We start from the raw sequence: 24,204 nt of genomic DNA, 5'->3' as shown, positions 1-24,204 counted from the left end.
ATTTTAGGTCAGTGGAGACTTGTATTTTAGAAACACATTTATGTTTGGGCCTCAGAACAGGGGAGCATTAAGGCTAGGAGGAGAGCGTGGCCTGAGCACCCCGGGTCTCTTCTGCTCCAACACTTGGCTCCCGTCATATGGTCGTGCAGTCACGCAGAAATGCCTCACTCAGCCATGGGCTCCTGTCGTTGATGGGAAGTAGGGGAAGTAGGCTCCTGGTGAGGGAGCAGTGAGGGAGGGAGCAGAGCTCCGGAGGAGAAAGGGCACATGCGGCGATTTCAAAACACCTTTTCTCTCATTCATCCAGTGCGTTTTTAGAAGAGAGGTCTGAAAAACGAAGGAGAGAGCACGTTGATGGACCCAGCCTTCAACCTGAGGTGATCTCTGTTCTTTCCTTAATTGAGGGGAAGTGGACATGTAACATTAGTTTCAGGTACACAAGGTAGAGAGTTGACATTTGTGTGGTTGAAAGTAATCACGGCAGTGAGCCCACTTAACATCTGTCAGCACACAGGCCTGCAAAGTCTCTTTCTCTTGTGATGAGGACTTTTAAGATCACTCTTAGCAGCTTTCAAATGCACAGTATCGCATCTGTAACTGTAGTCCCCAAGCTGTGCGTGACCTCCCCAGGACTTGTTCATTTTGTAACTGGAAGTTCGTACATTCTGATCTTTCACCCGTCTCCCCACTCCCAGCCCTGGCTACCATCAGTCTGTTCTCTGTGTCTGTGAGCTCCGTTTTAAGTGATATTTGTCCTTCTCTGACTGACTTATTTTGCTTAGCATTAGACCCTCAAGGTCCATCCATGTTGTCACAAATGGCAAGATCTCCTTTTTTATGGCCGACCAGTGTTCCATTGTGTGTATATATACACACCGTGTCTTCTGTATCCATTCATCAGTCCGTGGACACTTGAGTTGTGAGCACTTGAGATGTGGCCAGTGTGGCCTTCCTGTCACCCGAGGTTCCTTTTTATTTGATGGTGATGGCTTGAGGTGTCGGTAGTCTGGGTCTCGTGGCTGTTATCGTGGGCAGATGGCATACCGTCACAGAGCACGGTGGCCTTGTGCAGGTGCACTCTGCCCCCGTGAGCAGTGGCTTCAGTGTGAGCGTCTGTTGTTCTCATTCAGGGTGTGTCTTGCTCACCTCAGGTAGCTGGAACAAATACCGTGGACCGGGTGGTCACACAGCAGAAATGGATCATCTTAGTCTGGAGGCTGGAAGTTGGAGGTCAGGGCTGGTTTCTTCTGAGGCCTGTCTTCTTGGCTTGTGGGCAGCAGCCTCTTCACGTGCTTTCTCTGTGCACACGCGCCCCTGTGTCTCTGTTTCCAAGCAGTCCCCTTCTGAGATGCTGGGCCTATTGTAACAGGATGCTCCTAGTTTCCCATTGCTCGTGTTCTTTTCTAGAACTCTGTGTCCATGTGATGATTTCCTGGGACGGGAGTGCCGTGTCCTGGGGGCTCCCTCCCACTTCCTCGTGTGTCCTGCGGGGCGTGGTGTGGCTGCCGCAGCAGACCCCTCGTGCCCAGCACAACAGCACCTCCTGGCCGGATGCGGCCCGTTGTCCTTGTCCACTGCGCTGTCCCACCCTCTGGGCCCCCTGTGCACTTCCATCATGGGACTAGTTGGGTGGTCCATGCTGCATGGGGGGCGGCTGTGTGTCTGTAGTACCTGTGCCCTCAGTGGAGACTCGAGGGAACATGAGGGCAACCCCTGAGAACTTGTTTCCTTCTGCTGTGTGATTGGTTGGTGTGACATCTGGAACGTTCTCTGTCCTCTGGCCCCAGCGCTGTGGAGAACTGCCCGACCTGCTGATTCCCCCTTTGTGTGCTGCCCGTGCCTCCAGCAGCTCCGGGGTCCCCTATATGTTCCCTGGAGTTCTGAGACGGCAGTTCATGCATGTCCCCCCACTTCGTGCTGGGAATGGGGAGGGCTCCATGTCCGAGACCCGCTCCCTGCACTCCGGGAAGTCTGCTGCTGTTCTGTTCGTCACCACTCTTCAGTGTCCTGTGCTCTCTTGGCAGCTCCTGTGGATGAAGCTACCGGTTTTCTTATATTTGTTAAATTTTTCCGTTAAATTTCCTATTTGCATTGCATTTTTAATTTCTGGGGTTTCTGCTTCCTTTCTCTGTTGTGTCCGTGCCATGGGGCCAGAGTCTCTCTCACCTGTCTGAAGACCATTGGCATTGAAGGGTTTCTTGTGTCTCCCGTGTGTCCCTGCTTTGTCTCCATCCATCTGGGTCTCTGTGAGGACCTAGGTTTCTCCTGTGTTGGTTTGGGACCCATAGCCGTGTCTTCATGGGAAGCGTGGGGCATCGTTGGTCTCGAGGAGCTCTGACTGGTGGCACAGCTGCTCCTGGGGTCCTGCCTTGGGTGGCCAGGTCCCCTGTCCCTAGGCCCTGCCTCCTGGCCCGTGTGTGCACCCTGGGGCGTGCAGCCCCTTTGCCTCCTGGGCCCTAGACTTGCCGCGGGCACTGATTTCTGTCTTCCAAGGTTGGTCAGCTTTGGTTCATTACCTCTTCCTGTTTCTTCTCCTCGTAGGCTTATAAGTTAAACTTTTTCCGTCATCATAGCCATGTTGCAGGAAGGAGAGAAGATAAGAATGATGGGATGTATGTGTGTGTGTGTGTGAGTGTGTGTGTGCACGCTCGCTTGTTTGTGTGTTTAAAATTTCGACAGGCCTCTCCTCAGGGCACCTGGCTGAACTCACGTCAAGCGTGTGGGAGCCCCACTTCCCTCCTGCTGCCCCTGGGCCTTGCCAGAGTGTGTTCCTCACTTATTGACAGCTGGTATCTTTTTTTAGTTTGTGTTTCTTTGGTTTTTAATAAGGTTGAGCTGACCATTCTGTCTCTCTGACGTTCAGTTCACACCTTTGCCCTCGAGGCATTTGTCCCCTCCCCTGTGGTTTGGAGTCCCCCCCTGCTTCCCTCTCGCACTGGGGCTCATGGGCCTGGGTCTGCACTTGTGCGTCCTCCTCGGCCTCTGGCTCTTCGTCCCAGTTCTCAGAGTGTCGCACTATTTCCATGCACCACCTTCTGATTCTTTTAAAGCCTTTTTAGTTTTAGTTTTATCCACCTGGTATTCAGCTGTTGTCCAGCAGGAGGAATAGGCTCTGGGTTTGTTTCCTTTTTCCAAATGGCTAGTCACTCCTTCAGGCCAGACTTGTTAAAACACAACCTTTTGTGTGCCTACAGTTGTCCCAGGGGCACAAGTCTGTTTCTGGACTGGATTCTTGCTGTCAGTCAGTGGTTCATTCCTATAACAATGTAGGAATTTAAGTCTTGCTTTTAAAGATAACTTGAGTTTACTGTGAACTTGAAGTGTAGATTGATGTGACTCCTCTGTGATATCTTAGGAAGATGGATTTACTATTTTTAGGGGAACAGGAAACAACAGTATCTGCACTGAGCCCTTCTTTCCTCCCTTCTTGAGGATGCTTGGGTTGGGCCTCTTGTCAGGGGTGCTCACAGCAGCGACCAGAGACCCTTTCCTTGGGGCAGGTCCGTGTCCCAAGCAGGCAGCACGTGTCTGGCTTCAGAAGGGGACGTGGGGGAGACACGGACTGGGAGGGAAGAGGCGCGGGAGTAAATAGGCTGGGGATATCCCAGAGCCCCCACAGTGGAACAGGGTGCCTTTGGTAAAGGCTGAGGCCCTGGCTTTGGGAGGGGGTCTGGTCATCAGGGTCTGCCTGCAGCTCCAGAAAAGTTCTGGTCAGGCTCCCAGGAACGGCCTGCTTGGCGTCCCTGCAGCTGGGGCTCTGCATTGGCTTCGGTGAGCACAGCCCGGGAGGGAGGAGGGCTCGCCAGTCAGTGGTACGTGCCCGTGTCCTCAGGTCCCATCTCCCTATGAGTCACCTGGCCCCCCTGGAGGTGAGATGCTAGGGATGGGGGGGATGGTGTGAACATGCACGTCCCGGCGAGTTCCCTGGGAGGCAGTGATTAGGTGACGAGCAGAGAGGTCTCTTGTAACATTTCCTTTGTGACATTTCTTTTCCCTGATTTGCACACACAGTTAGAAGCAGCCCACTGGCGCCAACTAGCAGCATTGAAGTCTTCCCTGGAAGGCCAGCCCGAGGTGGACCTCGCAGGGCCGCAGGTGATGGAAGGGGAGCAGCATGCAGGGTTCTCAGAAGGCCCTGATGAAGGTGCGTGTACTTCCCTGCTGCCTGTGCTGGCGGCTGTCTGGCCCACAGGGAACGGTCTGGGGGAAGGTTGTGGGTTCTCTGGACACGCCCACCCTGTACTCTGCAGGTCCTCCCTGGTAGTGTCCTCAGAGTTAAGGGGCCGGGCTTGGGGCGTGTCAGGAGAGGACCTGACTGGGTGCAGCACGAGGGGTCACAGGAGACGGGGGCACACAGGAGGTGGTAGACGGAGACGCTGTGATCCTCCCAGGGGTTGCAGCAGATGGGGACGGTTAGTGGCCTGGCTGCTTAGGGGAGCAGTGTAAGGCCAGCCCTGGACACGGGTTCCAGGAGGTGCGGGCAGCGCAGCCGCTCACTGCTGTAGCCGGGCCAGCCCTGCGGGTGGGCGCGGTTGCCACCCCTTGTCGCCCTGAGGAAGCGAGACAGAGGGTCCCATGCGAGGGTACGGGGGTCAGGTCCCTGTTGGGGTGCTCTGACGTGACCACCTGTTTTAGCCAAGGGCTCCCTTGGAGCTGGTGAGGCAGGCTGAGAGGAGGAGCATGGTCCCGGGAGCAAGGGTTATGCTGTGCTTGGCATCTGCCCCTCACTGTTCTCCTTCCTGTGTGAGACGTCCTTCACGGCCACCACACAGTGCCTTATGGTCACTGGGCAGTGATGGGCACACACGGAGTGCCTGTGTCCGCTGTTCAGATCATTGTTGAACCCGGGAAGGTAACAAGTCCCAACCTGAACAGCCCAGAAAGGGCCTGGGCTACCAATGGCCCAGAATTACACGTCCCCCCCCCCCCCCCCCACTGTGGGGTAACAGTCACCTGATACCCAACTAAAGGGACGGAGTGGGTGGTGAGTGGGTGTGGGTGGCTCAGGACAAGGTGGCAGCTGCAGGCTCGTTTTCTGGGGCTGGGGGCACAGGGGTGCTGTGCTGTGACAGCCCGTGAGCTCCCGACTGGGCTCACCTGCAGGGGGCCACAGTCTGAGTGTCGTGTTGTCTGAAGTGTTGGAAGATGAGTGTTCTTGTTTGCTGCATGTGATGTCCTCGAGGGTCGTGCCTGACTGTCCTCCCTGCCTTCCCGTCCCTCACAGAACTTGCTCGAGTGCCTCTCCTGTGTGCGCAGGACACAGCCTCGGAGGTAGAGACAGAGGTGGCAGCCAGAGTCTTGAGTTTAGAAGCTGAGCACAAGCTTAAACTCTCATTTCTTCAGTCGGAGCTCAAGGAAGAAATTGATGTCTTAAAACTAGAAAATAGAAATTTACACGAGAGGTTGCGGCATGAAATCCGCCTGAAGGAGGACTTGGAGAGGGTAAGTGTGGATCCAGCCCGCCTCCGCAGTGGCACACTTGTGTGGAGGCCCCCATGAGTCCCGCGGCTCTGTCCCTCCTGCCGCCTGCAGCCGTGTTTGCTCAGCGCCTCCTCACTGTCAGGATGGGGTTCCACCCGGAGCCAGGCCAGGGTTTGACTCCTCGTTCCTCCTTCCCCCTGCTTCTGGGGTTAGGGGACTGTCTGGGCATCCTGAGACCCGGGGCGGGGGTGGGGTGCAGGCTGGTTGGCATGGCCATCTGCGGGCTCTGTGCACCCTGGTGTCTCCAGTGCTGTTGAGCCCCTGCGCTCTTCCTGCTGTCGGTCGTGCAGCCAGAGAGTGTGCCGTGCGAGCGAGGAGACCCCCGTGCGTTGCTCACGCTGGCAGACGGTCCAGCACGCGGCCTCAGCCAGATTCCTAGTAGGCTTGGCTGTGTGTGCTGCTCAGGGGGTGTGGCTCATCCCTGCATTGGAATAATAGAATCCGTGCGATCAGAGCTTTTTTAAGCCTTTTCCACAGGTGTGCTGACAGCCACATTCCCTCCGCTTCACGCTTGTGGCCTGATGCTCTCCCCTGTGTTCTTTCCCGCAGAGGTCTTTTTGGATTTTCGTTCTCCATCAAAACTGAATTTCATACGATGTTATTACCTGCACATTTGATCATATGTTCTTCTCTAAAGCAATGGTGAAGACTTGCCTCAAAACAGAACTAAAGATAGAGTTTTATGGAAAGTTGTGTGGGCTTCCCTCAATGGCTTCCGATGTTTAGGTGTTTGTATGTTTCCTGGACCACCATTTTACCTACTTACGTCCATTACTGAGAGAGGGGTGTAGAATTATCTATTTTCCCCTTTAACTTTGCCAATCTTTAACTATTTAAAGGCCCGTTACTACACACGTTCACATTTGTGATTTTTTTGTCTTCCTGAAAAAGTTACCTTTTTATCCTTAATGAAGTATCCGTTTTCTCTGTTCTCTGTATTACTCTTTGTAGCCTTGTTTGTATTGCAGTCTACTTTCTCTTTCATCAGCACAGTCATTCCAGCCTTCATTTGCATTTTGTTTGTGTGGCGTACCTTTTCCTGTCCCTTTTACTATTCATCTATTGAGAGTAACTACTTGGACTTGGTGTTGGACCTCCGTAGGTTAAGGGCTCAGTCCCATGAGACTAACCCCACCTCAAAGCCATTTGCAATTATTGGGTTCCCAGGTTACCTACTCACTTCTGTCTGACTTGGCTTCAAAGTCTGAATACTCCCAAACGCACCCACCTTCCCCTTTCAGGCTCCCGGAAGTCAGGGAGACAGTTTACCGTTAGCAGTTTACTACGAAGGATGCCAGCTGAAGCAACCAAATGGAAGAGAGGCATAGGCTAAGGTGGGGGTGATATGCAGCCGCCGGGCCCTCTCCAGGCGTGTCACTGTTCAGTGCCTCCACACGCTCACCCACCGACCCTTTAGGGGGTTTTATGGAAGCTGCGTTACATAATGTGGTTGATTAAATCATTGGCCGTCGGTGATTGAACTCTCACCTCCAACCCTCTTCGCTCTATGGAGGTTTAAGGGTGTGGGGCTGAAAGTTCCAGCCCTCTCTAATCATGCTTGATTTTTCCGGGGACCGGCTCCCATGCTGAAGCCACCCAGAGATCCCCAGACACCTACTATCTCATTAGCATGCAAGAGACTCTCTTTTTCCAGGGATTCCAAGGGTTTTCACAGCTGTGTGTCAGGAACTGGGCACAAAGACCACATATTTATTTTTTAATATATTACACATACGCACAGCATATAGTTAAACATATTTATTTTTATTTTATAATGTTTATATATTTCTGAGAGTAAGACAGGGCACGAGCTGGGAAGGGGCAGAGAGACAGAGGGAGACACAGAATCTGAAGCAGGCTCCAGGCTCTGAGCCGTCTAATTAGATTATTTTTTAAAGTTTATTTCTTTTTATTTTCTTTCTCTTTTTTTAAAATTGGATTTAATTTTTTTTAACGTTTATTCATATTTGAGAGACAGAGAGAGACAGAGCATGAGCGGGGAAGGGGCAGAGAGAGGGAGACACAGAATCCGAAGCAGGCTCCAGGCTCTGAGCTGTCAGCACAGAGCCCGATGTGGGGCTCAAACCCACAAACTGTGAGATCATGACCTGAGCCAAAGTTGGACACTCAACCGACGGAGCCACCCAGGCACCCCTATTTATTTCTTTTTAGAGTGAGAGAGAATGAGCAGGGGAGGGGCAGAGAGAGAGAGAGATAGAGATGAGAATGAGAATCCCAAGCAGGCTCCACATATCAGTGCAGGGCCCAATGTGGGGCTCACACCCAGAAACAGTGAGATCATGACCTGAGCCAATGTGAAGGGTCAGACACTTAACCTACTGAGCCACCTCGGCGCCCCTATAGTTGGATATTTTTAAAACTCCGTTCTGACAAACTCTTTAACTTTTATTGGAGTGTTTAGTTTGTTAACATTTTGGTTCATTATTGATCTGGTTTGACTTATGTCTACCATTTTGCTATTAGTTTTCTACAAGGTCCATCTGTTTTTCTTTATGTTTTCTTTTTTTGTTCCCTCTGTTCCTTCTTTCTTGCCTTTTGGGTTATTTGAATATTTTTAGGATTGATTGGGGGGGGGCGGGGGGGGGGGGGGAAGCAGAGCCCAGCATGGGGCTTTAATGCACAACCCGGAAAACAAGACCTGAGCTGAGATCAAGAGTCAGAGACTTAACTGACTGAGACACCCAGGCGCCCCTTAGAATTGATTTTTAGTATCTGCTGTGTGCTTAGTGGTTGCTTTCGGGAGTAGAGCATACGTTTTCCTCACGATCTTCTCAGGGTTAACAGTGTACCATTTCAGATCAAATGTGAGAGTCCTGTGAGTGGATAGGTGCATTTATCATGTTTTCTTTGTTTTTTATGCCTTAATTTTTATAGGTGTTACGTCTGTTTGTGTGGGTAAGCTCCACAATGTAAGTTTTGTTTTGAATAGTCATATATACTTGAAGGAAATTAAGAGGAAAAGTAGTCTTACATTTATCATTTACAGTGCTCTTTGTTTCTTCCCGAAGGTCTGAGTTTCCATTTGGTAGCGCTTCCTTTCAGCCTGAAGCATTTCCTTTAAGCATTCTTATTGTGCAGATCTGCTATTCAATAAGTTTTCTTTTACCTTCTTTCTTGAAGATAATTTTTGCTGTATCTAGAAGGCAAGGTGACAGGATTTTTTTCAGGATTTAAAGGTGTTGTTACTTCTGACCTTATTTCTCATGAGAAGTCAGTGATCATTCAAATCAACATTTATCTAAATGTAATGTATCTTTTTAGCTCTTTCAAAGGTTTTTCTCTTTCTGTTTTATTCTCAGTCATTTTACTATGATGTGCTTAGGTGTGATTTTCTTTGGTATTTTTTCTCTCATGAAATTCTTTTTAAAATTTTTTTTTAATTTTTAAGAGAGCAGGCACAAGCAGGGGAGGGGCAGAGAGAGAGCGACAGAGGATCTGAAGTGGGCTCTGTACTGACAGCAGAGAGACTGATGGGGGCTTGAATTCCCAAATTGTGAGATCATTGACCTGAGCCAAAATTGGATGCTTAACCAACTCAGCCATCCAGGTGCCCCTCTCTCATGAAATTGTTAAAATCCATGCATAAAATGAATTATGAATATTTGAGAAAAAGAAACCGGCATCCTAAGAAACATAGTTATCTGAAAAAACAAAAACAAAAAACTTTAAACTAGATAGACTTTATCTTTTCTTATTTAATGATCACATTACTGAAACGGTGGTCTGTTTTAGTGACTTACAGAAAATTCTATGTATTTGTGTCTTTCTCCTAATTTGAGGAGTTTTTACTGAGTATGTTCTTCAGTTTTTTATTTCTGCTCCATTCTCTCCTTTCCTTCTTGGAACTCCATTTCCATGGATGTTGTATCTTTCAGTTTCTGAGGTTCTATTTATTTTTTCTAATCTTTTTTCCTTCCTGTTGGTTAAATTCTATCAATCTTCCAGTTCACAGACTATCATTTGTTAGCTCTGATCTGCTTTTAAGTCCACCTAGTGAATTTTTAAATTTCAGATATTGTGCTTTCCAATTCTAGAATTTCTATTTGGTTCTTCTTAAGAGTGTCTTTTATCTTCACTGTGATCCGCTATTCTTTTATTCATTATGAGTGTCTTTTTCTTTATGTGTGTAAGTGTAATTATGATAGCTGTTTAAAACCTTTGTCTGCTAATTTCGCATTTGTGTTACCTTGGGGTTGTTCTCTAATGATTATATTTTCTTTTTAGCATGGATCATAGTTCCTGTTTATTTGTATATCAACTCATTTTGGATTATATCCTGTACATTGCAAATAATACACTGTGGAGACTCTGGATTCTGTTGTGTTCCTCTAAAGAGTATTGGTTCTGTTTTTTTTTTTTCCCCATTTTTAGCAGATAGTTAACTTGGCTGGATTTTGACTCCATGTTATATCTTCTCTGTGTTGGTCGGCTCTTGGAGTCTGCCCACACACATATGCATCAGGGGTTAGCCCGAGATTTGGGCTAGGTTTATGCACAGATTTTTCAGCTTTCTTTCTCTGGCTCTGTCCTAATGGGCTTTCATCTCTCAGTTTCTACCTCTTCTCTTCAAACAAGTAAGATGATGGGATTCTAGTGTGCGTGGCATGGACAGGTAAATTGCCCACTGCTATTATTTTTTCTGGGTGTCCAACCCTTCTCCACACTGCTTGCTTTGAATTTTTTCTTAAATGTTTTTGTTTATTTTTGAGAGAGACAGAGACAGAGCATGAGCGGGGGTGGGGCAGAGAGAGAGGGAGACACAGAATCTGAAGCAGCTCCAGGCTCTGACCTGTCAGCACAGAGCATGACATGGGGCTCTAACTCATGGACCACAAGATCGTGACCTGAGCCGAAGTTGAACTTGAAATCGACTGAGCCACCCAAATGCCCCACAATTTGCTTGCTTTTAGATGCTCTCTCAGGTTTTCAGGTAGCTTCTTACATTTTTTCCAGTGTTTATAGCTGTTATCTGGGAGGGTTGGCCTGATTAGAGCTTCTCAGCCATCTCCAGAAGCAGTGACCCTAAACTTTATTTTTAATAACTTCATTTTTTTTTTAAAGCAAACTCTGCACCCAGCTTGGGGCTTGCACTCATGACTCCGAGATCAAGAGTTGAATGTTTGACTGACTGAACCAGCCAGGTGCCACTTTAATAACTTCATTTTTCTTTTAATTTTTTTTTTTTTTTTTATAAACGTTTATTTATTATTGAGAGACAGAGAGACACAGAGCGTGAGCAGGGGAGGGGTAGAGAGATGGGGAGACACAAAATCTGAATTAGGCTCCAGGCTCTGAGCTGTCAGCACAGAGCCCAGCGCGGGGCTCAAACTCACAAACTGCGAGATCATGACCTGAGCCGAAGTTGGTTGCTTAACCAACTGAGCCACCCAGGCGCCCCGATAACTTAATTTTTAAATAAGGAATCGAGGTCTGTCTTACATACCATTTTTAGTTTTGTTTCTTTTCAATGACATTCAGTAGTTTATTGACCTATTTTCTTTCCTTTTTTGAAAATCAAAACATTTGCCTACTTTCAGCTTTGTGATTCACCTCCCTTTTCACAAGATACTCTTAAAAGTATGAATTTTAGCTTCTCATCCCTTTGCTCAAGTTCCTTGTAGATGCTGGAATATGAATGGAGCAAGACCAGAGGCTTGAACTCGTCGTGCTTTTTGCTGTTACTGTTCTCATGGACTTCGTCTCCTTACTGATGGTGGCTCTGCTGTGGCCGGGGAGTTGGCCTTCCCCTTGACTTAAGACCCGTGACGTGTCTGCCCCCCGCTGCCCCCCTCCCCGCCTTTCCTGGTCTTGGCACACAGAGAAGGCCTCCAGCCCTGTTTGCTGCACACTTGTGTGTATATGTTCATTTCTGTTGGTTTGTCCAGGCCTGCCAGCTCCAGAGGTGAAGAACAGCTCATTTGGGGGTCAATATTGCCAGTAATCTTTTTCCTTTCCTTTCCTTTCCTTTCCTTTCCTTTCCTTTCCTTTCCTTTCCTTTCCTTTCCTTTCCTCTCCTCTCCTCTCCTCTCCTCTCCTCTCCTCTCCTCTTTTCTTCCTACTTGAATGAAACTGTGTTGTCTGTAGGTAAAATATAACTTAGTTGAAGATCACCAGGAGGAGCTGAAGAAAGCTAAGGAGAAGATTCAACTAATGAAGCAAGAATTCAAAGAAAGAGAGGAGGAATGGAAGGTGACAAGTGAGGGTCTAAAGAGAAAAGCTGAAGAGGAAGTGACGCTGATGCTCCTTGACCTGAGGGAACAAGCTGAGTCTGAGAAACAGTTAATAATAAACAAGTTTGAGCTTCGAGAAATCAAAATGAGGCAACTTCAGGATCAGCAGGCGGCCCAGATCCTGGAACTGGAGGGGTCCCTGGTGGAGCAGCAGGGCCGTCTACGGCAGCTGGAGCTCGGGCTCGCTGGGGACGAGTTTCCGCAGTGCAGCCAGTGTGGCCGGGAGCCGGGTGGTGGTCTGGCTCCTGTGGACAAGGACTGGGAGCTTGCTACACTCCGCCTGAAGGAGGACTGTGCCCTCCAGCTGATGCTGGCCCAGAACAGGTGGGTGACGTCCCCGTAGCAGCATGCTGAGTGTAGAGCCGTCTGCCAGGTTCCCACCCAACCCCTGACCCCCCAGATGCCCAGCAGAGGGTGAGAGGCAGATCCCCTGGGAAGATGTGCTGTAGGCTCTCAGTAGAGCGGGAAGGTGTGCAGGAAGGTGGGGCCAAGCAGTCTTCACCCTAAAATAACAGCAGGACAGAAGCACATGTCCCATGACTCAGATATGCTGGAACACGGCAGAAACGGTGTCCACGTCCTTCTGGTGGGATCTGTGTTCCTTTGGTGGACACTACTGTGCACGCATTTTCCACATCATTTTTGTTCTTTGCACGTTTTAAAATTTCAAAAGCAAGACTTTACGCTTTTCTAATTTTTTTAATTTTAATTTTTAGTGTTTATTTTTGAGAGAGAGAGAAAGAGAGAGAGAGCATGAGCAGGGGAGGGGCAGAGGGAGAGGGAGACAGAATCCGAAGCAGGCTCCCGACACAGGGCTTTAACTCACGAGACGTGAGATCATGACCTGAACTGAAGTCACATGCTTAACTGACTGAGCCACCCAGGCGCCCCAACTTTACACTTCTTTTATCAAAAAGGTACGCAGTTTATCCGTGTTCTTTTTGTGTGTTTTTTAAACTCAAACGTATATTTTAAAAATAAACTTTCTCTTTCTAAAATATACACGTACTTCCCTTAAATTTTAAATAGATTTAGCTTGTGATTTGGTTCTTTGCCTCTGTCAGTGCTAACTCTTTGCAAACCAGGGCTGTAGAGACTGGGGTGTGTGGGAGCCGTGGGATCATCAGACTTGATGTCGGTGCTGCCTTTTCTCCTGTGTCAGCTGTTACCCCCATCATGAGTCAGGTGTGAGAGCTTTTGACCTGGGGGCTGAGAACTTGAGTTCAGATCTTGACCCACCCTGTGTAAGCTGGATGGTTTCAGGCGCCACACTCAACCTCGCAAAACCTTCGTGATCTCCCTGTGTGGTGACGCTAAATGGGATGATCTGTGGCAACGCTTTCAGAGGTATCTGGTGGAGGGCTGGCACAGAGACACAGTCACAGGTCTTAGCCTTGGTGAGAATTGAACAGGGACCTCACCGGTGTGGAATGCATGCCCGGTCGAGCTTTAGGCTCTCTGATTGGAAGGGAGTCTTTCTGCCTGCCTGTGTGTTTGCCGGCCGGCACCACGCGTGGCTCTTCCTGCTTTGCGTCCCTTAATTCACAAGCGAACTTTTTCTGAGGTCTTTGTGGCCCTGGGGGCTCCTGCAAGCGATGCCGCCACCCCTTCCCTGTCGAGATTCTTGTCGCCGTGAGTGAGCAGTCACACCCGCTTTGCTGTGGTGCCTGTCGGAAACGTGTGTGTGCTTTCTTGCTGTGGCTCCTGTGTCCTCCGGTTTGTGAGCGGGCACGCCTGGGCTCTGGCCTTTGAACTCCTCTTCAGCGTGGCCCCTTCACTCTGCAGTTACTTCTGATGGTGGTGGCCTCAGACCGGCCATGGCAGAGGGAGGAGCGGCAAGGGCAGTTAAAATCCAGGGGCGATGTAGGAAACGCGAGTCGGTTTTCAGAGTGATGTCGGCGCTCTTGTGGCTGCACATCCTGCTGCCCATATTCACTTTGCGTGTCCTCTCAGGTTTTTAGAAGAACGGAAAGAAATCACAGAGAGATTCACCGCGGAGCAGGATGCCCTCCTTCGGGAGGCCCAGGAGAAGCATGCCCGCGAGCTCCGACTCCTCCGGGAGAGACACCAGCAGCACGTTCTGTCCTTGACGGCGGAGCTGGAGGCCAGACACCGGGCTCAGGCGGAGGAGCTGCGGGCCTCCGTGGAGAGTGAGCACTGGGCTCTCTCAGAAGCCCGCGTGGCTGAACTGCGGACGAAGCACGCTGCCGCGGTCAGTGCTTTGGAGGCCAGTCACTCGTCACATCTGGATTCCCTGGAGTCACGTCACCGGTCTGAGATGCAGGCCGTGAGGGAGGAGCACAGACGGGCTCTGGAGCAGCTGCGGGCACACCTCGCGGAGCAGCTGCAGGAGAAGGACGCGTCTCACCCTGCGGTGCTGACTCGGGAGCCAGAGGACGAGCTGAACCGTGGCCGGGACCTTCCGCCCGTAGAGGACGGCCTGAGGACGCCCGGGAGCACCAGCTGTTCTGAGGATGGGAAAGCCCTAGCTCCCCACGAGCTTTGGGGAGCGCCACAGGTGAGGCGGGTGTCCGGGCAGGTCCTTCCTGTCGTCCAAGTGCATGTCTCCGTGAGCGGGTCTCACGGTCTGCTGCCTGTCCTTGGCAAGTGTGGGGGCTTCCTTATGGTGGGTAAGAACGTGAGCTTTTTTTTTTTTTTTTTTTTAATATTTATTTTTGGGAGAGTGTAAGCAGCAGAGGAGCATAGAGAGCGGGACAGAGGATCTGAAATGGGCTCTGCGCTGACAGTCTGACAGCAGTGAGCCGGATGTGGGGCTTGAGCTCGCAAACTGCGAGATCGTGACCTGAGCTGAACTCGGACGCTTAACCAACTGAGCCACGCAGGTGCCCCTAGAATGTGAGATTGTTTCGTTTTTTTTGTTTTTAAGATTTATTTTTAAGTAATTTATCCAATGTGGGGCTTGAACTCCCAACCCCGAGTTCAGGAGTTGCATGTTGTACTGACAGAGCCAATCAGGAGCCCCTGTTTTAAGAGTTTTGATCGCAGAGCTCTCGGTAAAGGCTTTGATCTCTGATCCTCGGGAGATGTGCACGTGCACGCGCACATGGAATTCTGTGTGAGGTGTCAGGTTTCAGGGCGCACCTCGAGGTGGTCTCTGACCCTCGTGGTAAGACAGTTCCGAGGGCCTCCTGTTGTGCACACACACACCCTCGGGTTCCCTTTATTGATGCTTCATGAAATTACATCTTTCTGTCCTGTCTCAAGAGCAGTGACTGCTTCTTTTTTTTTTTTTTTTTCTTATTAAATATTTATTTATTTTTGAGACAGGGAGAGACAGAGCATGAACGGGGGAGGGTCAGAGAGAGAGGGAGACACAGAATGTGAAACAGGCTCCAGGCTCTGAGCTGTCGGCACAGAGCCCGACGCGGGGCTCGAACTCACGGACCGCGAGATCGTGACCTGACCGAAGTCGGATGCTTAACCGACTGAGCCACCCAGGTGCCCCGAGCAGTGACTGCTTCTTGACAGGTACTTTAAGTTTTAGTGTGGAAGTGAATTTCTGGAAGGGCCAGCAACCCCCTCTCCTCACCTGCAGACCTGTGGCACCTGTGTCTCTAGACTAAGCACTCGTCTCTTTGGCCTGAAACCGTCTCGTCACACAGACTGGGGTGGCTGTAGGTTTCATCTCACAGTGGACGGGCCTGCTCTGTCCCCTGCGCCGTCCAGCGGGGCATGCCAGGCTCCCAGACGTGGATGGGGTCAGCTGCTGCCCCGCGCAGGATGGGATGTGCGCCTTCTTCCGCCCAAGGGTGGTGGCGGCATGATCTCCAGCTGGCGGTAAAATCAAGTAAAAATCACTGTTCTGGTGAGTTAGTGTCTTGTCAAGTATTTAGGAAGTTGGTGTTCTGGACTACAAAGCAGGAAGTCTCCGACTCGCGTAAACACAGGGACCACCTGTTTCACAGGTGCTTTTGTAACAAGGTGTTCCTGTGACGGTTTCATCCTTCATTCACGGTGACTTAGCTCTAAACATTGGTTTACCCTCTGATTCTGTTCAGCTCTACTTAAGATTGGAAGGGAAAAGGTAACCCTGCTTTTAGTAGGCGTGGTGTCTTCGTTTTACGTTCAGATTCGGCCTGTTCTGTGTCTCCCGAGGTGTGGCCTTGGGGGAAGCCCTGGAGTTCCTGCATCCTCGAGCTCAGGCCTCAGCACAGGTGCGGGGTGGCCCCAGCCACGGCTTCTCCTCAGGAGTGGGTAGAGCCACCGTGCCCCTCTGGTGTGAACGTGGGGAGCTGTGTGAGGATGGTGGGCGGTGCCGCAGGCCAGTGCTGCCTTCTCCAGCCGCGGGTCCTCCGATGTTGGCTTTGGTTTCCTTCTGTGCAGACAGGTCCTATGGGGAACAGGGCCCATTCCCAGCCTCTGGCTTTACGTTAGATCTTCTTGGTTTAAGCGTTGATTCAGAATAAATGAAGTTTTAAAAGAATATTCCAGAGGGAGAAACGGGTACATTTTACACATGAAACCGTGCTTGTATTTAATTTATTGATTGAAACTGCATTTTATTTTTATTTTTCAGTAGTAAGTTCTTTTTTTAAATTTTCATTTAATTATTTAATTAATTAATTTTTTTTTTTTAACTTTTTTTTTTTTTTTTTTTTGGGACAGAGAGAGACAGAGCATGAACGGGGGAGGGGCAGAGAGAGAGGGAGACACAGAATCGGAAACAGGCTCCAGGCTCCGAGCCATCAGCCCAGAGCCTGACGCGGGGCTCGAACTCACGGACCGCGAGATCGTGACCTGGCTGAAGTCGGACGCTTAACCGACTACGCCACCCAGGCGCCTCTAATTAATTAATTTTTAATGTTTATTTATTTTTGAGAGAGACAGAGACAGAATGCGAGTGGGTTGGGACAGAGAGAGAGGGAGACACAGAATCCGAAGCAGGCTCCAGGCTCCAAGCTGTCAGCACCAGAGCCCGACGAGGGGCTCGAACTCACGAGCTGTGAGATCATGACCTGAGCTGAAATCGGATACTCAACCAACTGAGCCACCCAGGCACCCCTAATTTTTTTTTTTTTAACTTACATCCAAGTTAGTTAGCATCTAGTGCAACGATGATTTCAGGAGTAGATTCCTTAATGCCCCTTACCCATTTCCATCCCCCTTCCCACAAACCCTCCAGCAACCCTCAGTTTGTTCTCCATATTTAAGAGTGTCTTATGTTTTTGTCCCCCTCCCCGTTTTAATATTATTTTTGTTCCCCTTCCCGTATGTTCTTCTGTTTTGTCTCTTAAAGTCTTCATATGAGTGAAGTCATATGATATTTGTCTTTTCCTGACTAATTTCGTTTAGCATAATACACTCTAGTTCCATCCACGTAGTTACAAATGGCAAGGTTTCGTTCTTTTTGATGGCCGAGTAATACTTCACTATATGTGTGTGTGTGTGTGTGTATATATATATACACACACACACACACACACACACACACACACACATACATACCACATCTTCTTTATCCATTTATTCGTTGATGGACATTTGGGCTCTTTCCATACTTTGGCTATTATTGGTAGTGCTGTTATAAACATTGGGGTGCATGTGTCCCTTCAAAACAGCATACCTGTATCCTGTGGATAAATGCCTAGTAGTGCAATTGCTGGGTCGTAAGGTAGTTCTATTTTTAATTTTTTGAGGAACCTCCATACTGTTTTCCAGAGTGGCTGCACCAGCTTGCATTCCCACCAGCGGTGCAAAAGAGTTCCTCTTCCTCTGCATCCTTGCCAACATCTGTTGTTGCCTGAGTTGTTAGCCATTCTGACAGGTGTGAGGTGGTATCTCCTTGTGGTTTTGATTTGCATTTCCCTGATGATGAGTGATGTGGAGCATTTTTTCATGTGTCGCTTGGCCATCTGGATGTCTTTGGAGAAGTGCCTATTCATGTCTTTTGCCCATTTCCTCACTGGATTATTTGTTTTTTGGGTGTTGAGTTTGGTAAGTTCTTTATAGATTTTGGATACTAACCCTTTATCTGATATGTCGTTTGCAGATCTCTTCTCCCATTCTGCCAGTTGCCTTTTAGTTTTGCTGATTGTTTCCTTCACTGTGCAGAAGCTTTTTATTTTGATGAGGTCCCAGTAGTTCATTTTTGCTTTTGTTTCCCTTGCCTCTGGAGACATGTTGAGTAAGAAGTTGCTGCGGCAGAGGTCAAAGAGGCTTTTGCCTGCTTTCTCCTCGAGGATTTTGATGGCTTCCTGTCTTACATTGAGGTCTTTCATCCATTTTGAGTTTATTTTTGTGTCTGGTGTAAGAAAGTCCAGGTTCATTTTTCTGCATGTCACTCTCCAGTTTTCCCAGCACCACTTGCTGAAGACACTGTCTTTATTTCATTGGTTATTCTTTTCCTGCTTTGTCAAAGATTAGTTGGCCATACGTTTGTGGGTCCGTTTCTGGGTTCTCTATTCTGTTCCATTGATCTGAGTGTCTGTTCTTGTGCCGTGAAACTGCGTTTTAAACTATGACAAATTTGACTGTGAGGAGCACGTAGGATGTTTACTACCTTTAAGATGGGAACCATGTGGTGGGTGGAACAAGGTGCCCGGGGTGGGTGGCATTGGGGTTGGGGTTTCTGATGGGGGGGCTGTGTGGTGGGCGACCAGAAGCACGTGGGGGAGGGGTCTGTGTGGTAGGTGGATGGAGGCACGTGGCAGGTGCAGTGCTGGGCGGTCACTGTCTCGGAAGTGGGGGCTGGCTGGAACCCTGCAGAGTCAGAGGCGCCTGCTGGAGGAGGATAGGAGCTTGGCTGTGTGGTGGGCGCCAGGGTTTTGCTCCTGGAGCATTGGCACCAGGCAGCCCCGTGGGAGCTCGGAGACACGCACGCAGCCAAGACGCAGACGCAGCAGGCGGAGCAGCGGTGCCGCGGGAGGGGGTCTGGCCGCTGAGGGGCTCTCCGGCGCTGGGCCTCCCGGGGCTCCTGCCCTCTCCGAGTCTTCTCATCGGAGCGCTCTGGTGGCGGGTGGGTGCTGGACACGCCTGGGGCCTGCACTCAGGGGTCAGCCGGTCCGGGAGAGCGCGTCCGAGTGCCCCCAGTACGGTCAGCAGCGGTCGCCTGTGTGAGGCCTCCCCTGTAGTCTCTTTTCTGCATATAGGTTCCCGCCCTGTGCCTCCCAGGCTACTCAGTGTGACCTGGGGACACGGCTCCGCACAGGTGCCTGCCACACGTGTCCTCTGACCCCGTGTCCCGTCGTCCTGTCCGTTGTCTGTTTCTGCAGACGTGCCAGGTGTGCCGTCCTCTGAACTCGTCTTCACACTCTCACCTTTCAGCCAGATCACCTCCACAGCAGGCGCTTCCCCGCCTGCCCAGTGCGGGACGCCCCCCTTTCCTTCAGGACTTCTAGCCCCGTGCCCTGCAAAGCCCACAGAGGGCTGAGCGTGAGGGGTAGTTGTGCCTGTCCTGTCCTCTTGCTTCCCAGGGCCGGGCGCGGTGGGCCCTGCGGGGAACTTGCCGAGTAGGGGTCTGACGGCAGCGGGCCAGCCCCCGCTCGTCCCCCAGACGTCTTCAGGTGCCCTTTTTAAGAGGTACCGGTGGGGGCGCCTGGGTGGCGCAGTCGGTCAAGCGTCCGACTTCGGCCAGGTCACGATCTCGCGGTCCGTGAGTTCGAGCCCCGCGTCAGGCTCTGGGCTGATGGCTCGGAGCCTGGAGCCTGTTTCCGATTCTGTGTCTCCCTCTCTCTCTGCCCCTCCCCCGTTCATGCTCTGTCTCTCTCTGTCCCAAAAATAAATAAAAAACGTTGAAAAAAAAAATTTAAAAAAAAAGAGGTACCGGTGGCCCCGCCACACGGTGTTGGTGTGACTTCCGAGGTCAGGGTGAGGAGGAGGGATGTCAGGACCCACCTGGGGTGTGTCTGGGGGACCGTGTGCTTGGAGGGCAGGACCCTGACCTTGTAGGCAGCGGCATAGGCATCTGACAGCTGGACAAAAGAGGCGTTGGAGGTGATTGTACTACCTCAGACGGGAATTGACAAGGCCCTTGGGAAGCGTAGGGATGGGAGGGCACAGAGGGCGGGCTCGGGGCCCCTCTGAGGGCGGTGCTCCGGGGCAGCGAGGGGTTCCTGATGTCTCCCGGGCTGTGCTGGGGTGTGATTGACTGTGGCGCCTATGAGGGTGGTGGGGAGGCTGTGGCGCCTGGGGGACGACGAGGAGGCGTCTGGGTCTGGACTCTCAGGAGGTGGCGGTGGCTGGGGAGGAAGCGACCTCACGACAGGGAGGGGGAGGACTTCACGTGCACGTCCGCCTGTGTCCACACGGAACACACTTGCCGTGGCAGGTGCTCCCGGGAGTCGGTGTACGCTCTGGTTTCGTTTTCAGATTTTTGAAACTTTGTTAGAACATCCACAAGCAGTATGTCAAGTTGTGTAGTTGTTCTTCTGAAGAAGCAGTTGGAATTCTCTTCAGCAGGTGAGACTGCCACGGATAAGACCGTGCAGGCTGGGGCCCAGCCAGGGTCCTTGTGGCTTGCCGCGGGGCTCACGTCCCCCAGTTCCCTTTGCGTGGAGGCAGGGTGGCATCTGTGGACGCTGGCTGTACGCCCTGATGCCCTTCTGCTCCATGTTCTTAGATTTGAAATACTGTGTCTCCCGTGTCTTCTGGTCTTTCTGGGGGAGAGAGAGTACGAGTCTACGTGCATAGTGCTTCCTAGATAACTGATGTGTTTTGTGAAGTGCTACATCGAGATTTATAGAGATTATAAGATATTGTGAGTACTATTTCTTTGGGGATTTTCTTTGTTTTTAAAAGGTTTATTTATTTGAGAGAGAGAGCATGTGTGTGAGTGGACTGGGGGAGGGCAGTGAGAAAGACAGAGAGAGAATCCCAAGCAGGCTCCACGCTGTCAGCACAGACAAAAAAAAAGCTGTGGGGCTTTTTAAAAAAGGAGATGCTAATATTACTCTTTTCTAATCGTGAAATAAGGCCCTGGTGTTCTCCTCTGTCCCCTAATTAATAGTCAGTGCTTTTAGTTGTATGTATACTGATCAGCTGATTTGTGAAATTAGTATTTAAACCATTTCCTCAATGAAAGTTTCCAGAATGAGCATTACAGGAGATTGCAAAAATAAAGGGAAGTGTAAAAATGAGATTTATCCCCATTTGTTTGGTTGAAAAGTCTGGGAATTGGCATTTTTGTTGAGATTTGCTTCATGGACTTTTAAGTTGCCTTGAATCTGGCCACTTGGGGTGGGTTTCCCACATTCGAAAGAATGAGAAGACACAGGAGGAATCCACACACAGAAGCCTGTGCCCTCAGGACGGCTTAAGGACACAGTAAGCCCCCAGCCGGGACCGAGGTGCAGCTGCTCACCGGTTAGTTCACAGGAATGGCCTCCTCATACCGTCCTCTTCCTCAGATTTCATTAAAAGAGGATGAAGCCTCTTCAGTGTCCCCGTAACCCTCTCAGTATCTTCTCTATGCCCCATTAAGCCTCTCAGGGTCCCCTCAGTGTCCCCCCAGCCCCCTTGAGTGCAGCGCTGAGGGGTCATCACAGAGGGGTCGAGCGGCCACCAGGAAGGTGCTTCGCCACAGGGAGGGTGAGCAGTTGTCCTGTCAGCTCCTTCGTTGCTCACAGTCATTCTTGGTGACAGAGGGGTGCCGACAGGTTCCATGCGCCCGGCCCCAGGAGGGTCTTGGGAGAAGGACGCTGGAGACAGCCCTCTGCGAGGTGGACACGCCTTCCCGTGTTTTGAGAGGCTAGAGGGCCCCGCTGCTGTTTGTAGACCGGGATCCGGGCAGCGCATCTGGGGTGAGTTAGTGATCCCCAGGTGACTGGTCTTCCCTCTTCCCTCCTGAAGCGCTGCCCTGCGACCTGCTGAGGATGTCTGTTGACAGGATCAGGTACTGACTCACAGCCCTTCCCCCAGAGACTGTCTGATTGCTGATTTGTTCCTCCTGCCCATTTGTTACCTGTTGGTGACGCACAGAGCCACACACTTCCTGAAACCGAGTGTCATTTATGTACCTTGGCTTAGCAGTTTTGTGTTTCTGTATTGACTACTGTCCAAATGCTCCTATGGCATTTTTTTTTTTTTTAAATTTATGTCCAAGTTAGTTAGCATATAGTGCAATGATTTCAGTAGAATCCAGTGATTCATCCCCTACATATAACACCCAGTGCTCATCCAACAAGTGTCCTCCTCAATGCCGCTTGTCCATTTAGCCCACCCCCGCCCCCAGCCAATACCCCTCCAGCAACCCTCAGTTTGTTCTTTGTATTTAAGAGTCTCTTACGTTTGGCTCCTTCCCTGTTTTTATATTATTTTTGCTTCCCTTCCCTTATGTTCATCTGTTTTGTATCTTAAATTCCACATATGAGTGAAGTCATATGGTATTTGTCCTTCTCTGACTAATTTCACTTAGCATAATACCCTCTCATTCCATCCACGTTGTTGCAAATGGCAAGATTTCATTCTTTTTGATTGCCGAGTAATCTTCCTCTGTGTGTGTGTGTGTGTGTGTGTGTGTGTGTGTGTGTGTGTGTGTGTGTACGTACGTACGTACGTACCACATCTTCTTCTTTACCCATTGATCAGTCGATGGACATTTGGGCTTTTTCCATACTTTGGCTATTGTCAATGGTGCTGCTATAAACATTGGGGTGCATGTGCCCCTTCAAAATACCACTCCTATATCCTTTGGATAAATACCTAGTAATACAGTAGCTAGGTCGTAGGGTAGTTCTATCTTTAATTTTTTGAGGAACCTCCGTACTGTTTTCCAGAGTGGCTGCACCAGTTTACATTCCTACCAGCAGTGCTAAAGGGTTCTCCTTTCTCCACATCCTCGCCAACATCTGTTGTTGCCTGAGTTGTTCATTTTAGCCATTCTGACTGGTGTGAGGTGGTATCTCATTGTGGTTTTGATTTGTATTTCCCTGATGATGGGTGATGTGGAGCATTTTTCCATGTGTCTGTTAGCCATCTGGATGTCTGTCTTCTTTGGAAAGTGTCTATTCATGTCTTTTGCCCATTTCTTCACTGGACCATTTGTTTTTTGGGTGTTGAGTTTGATAAGTTCTTTATAGATTTTTGGATACTAATCCTTTATCTGATATGTCATTTGCAAATATCCTCTGCCATTCTGTTGGGTGCCTTTTAGTTTTGCTGATTGAGTTTCCTTAGTTGTGCAGATGCTTTTTATTTTGATGAGGTCCCAGAAGTTCATTTTTTCTTTTATTTCCCTTGCCTCACAGAACATGTTGAGTAAGAAGTTGCTGTGGCCAAAGTCAAAGAGGTTGTTGCCTTTTTTCTCCTCTAGGATTTTGATGGCTTCGTGTCTTACATTTTAGGTCTTTCATGCAATTTGCGTTTATTTTTGTGTATGATGTAAGAAAGTGGTCCAGGTTCATTCATCTGCATGTCGCTGTCCAGTTTTTCCAACATCATTTGCTTGAAGAGACTGTCTTTATTCCATTGGATACTCTTTCCTACTTTGTCAAAGATTACCTGGCCATATGTTTGTGGGTCCATTTCCGTTTTCTCTCTTATGTTCCATTGATCAGTGTCTGTTTCTGTGCCAGTACCATATTGTCTTAATGATTACAGCTTCGTAATACATCTGGAAGTCTGGAATTGTGATGCCTCCAGCTTTGTTTTTCTTTTTCAGGATTGCTTTGGCCATTCGAGGACTTTTCTGTTTCCATACAAATTTTAGGATTGTTTGTTCTAGCTCTGTGAAGAATGCTGGTGTTATTTTGATAGGGATTGCATCATTGCATTGAACATGTAGATTGCTTTGGGTAGTACTGACAATTTAACAATATTTGTTCTTCCAATCCATGAGCATGGAATGCTTTTCCGTTTTTTGGTGTCTTCTTCAATTTCTTTCGTGAGCTTTCTATAGTTTTCAGTGTATAGATTTTTCACCTCTTTGGCTAGGCTTATTCCTGGGTATTTTACGGGTTTTGGTAGAATCGTAAATGGGATTGATTCCTTGATTTCTCTTTCTGCTGCTTCATTATTGGTGTATAGAAATGCAACCAATTATTGTGCATTGATTTTATATCCTGCGACTTGCCTGAACTCATGGATCAGTTCTAGCATTTTTTTTGGTAGAACCTTTTGGGTTTTCTAGATAGAATATCATGTCATCTGTGAAGACTGAAATCTTGACTTCCTCCTTGCCAATTTGGATGCCTTTTATTTCTTTGTGTTGTCTGATTGCTGAGGCTAGGACTGCCAGCACTATGTTGAATAAGCTCCTGCAGCATTTTGGAAGTGTTTTTCTAGTTGTGGTACAAGAAAGTCATTGTTCAAGTAAGTTCTCTCTTTACTTTGCTGCTAAGAAGGTGAACATTAGATAATTTTTTTAAGTGACCTTTTTTGTCTAGCTGGTTTCACAGAAAGCACTTAGATTTCTGGGAGGTGGGAAGCTGTTTGCAGCCTTATTTTAACTTTTATTGGAGAAAATTTCAACATATACAGAAGTAGAATAGTTCATTGAACCCCTGTATCTGGCTGC

At 49.4% G+C, this 24,204-nt stretch overlaps 1 protein-coding gene across 7 annotated transcripts in view; it reads left to right on the top strand.

Moving 5' to 3' along the window:
- Positions 1–24,204, top strand: part of PCNT (pericentrin) — a 134,825-nt gene that overhangs the window by 38,160 nt on the left and 72,461 nt on the right. For all 7 annotated transcript variants that reach the window (XM_042957273.1, XM_042957271.1, XM_042957274.1 and 4 more), the window contains 5 exons: positions 308–377; positions 4,012–4,144; positions 5,225–5,442; positions 11,587–12,056; positions 13,686–14,250. In XM_042957273.1, coding sequence (XP_042813207.1) covers positions 308–377; positions 4,012–4,144; positions 5,225–5,442; positions 11,587–12,056; positions 13,686–14,250 — 1,456 coding nt within the window. The remainder of the gene's footprint in view (positions 1–307; positions 378–4,011; positions 4,145–5,224; positions 5,443–11,586; positions 12,057–13,685; positions 14,251–24,204) is intronic.

The sequence above is a fragment of the Panthera tigris genome, chromosome C2 (genome assembly GCF_018350195.1).
Source record: "Panthera tigris isolate Pti1 chromosome C2, P.tigris_Pti1_mat1.1, whole genome shotgun sequence".
Taxonomy (NCBI): Eukaryota; Metazoa; Chordata; class Mammalia; order Carnivora; family Felidae; genus Panthera; species Panthera tigris.
Note: the sequence above shows the minus strand (reverse complement) of the source record. Positions and strands in the feature narration are given on the sequence as shown.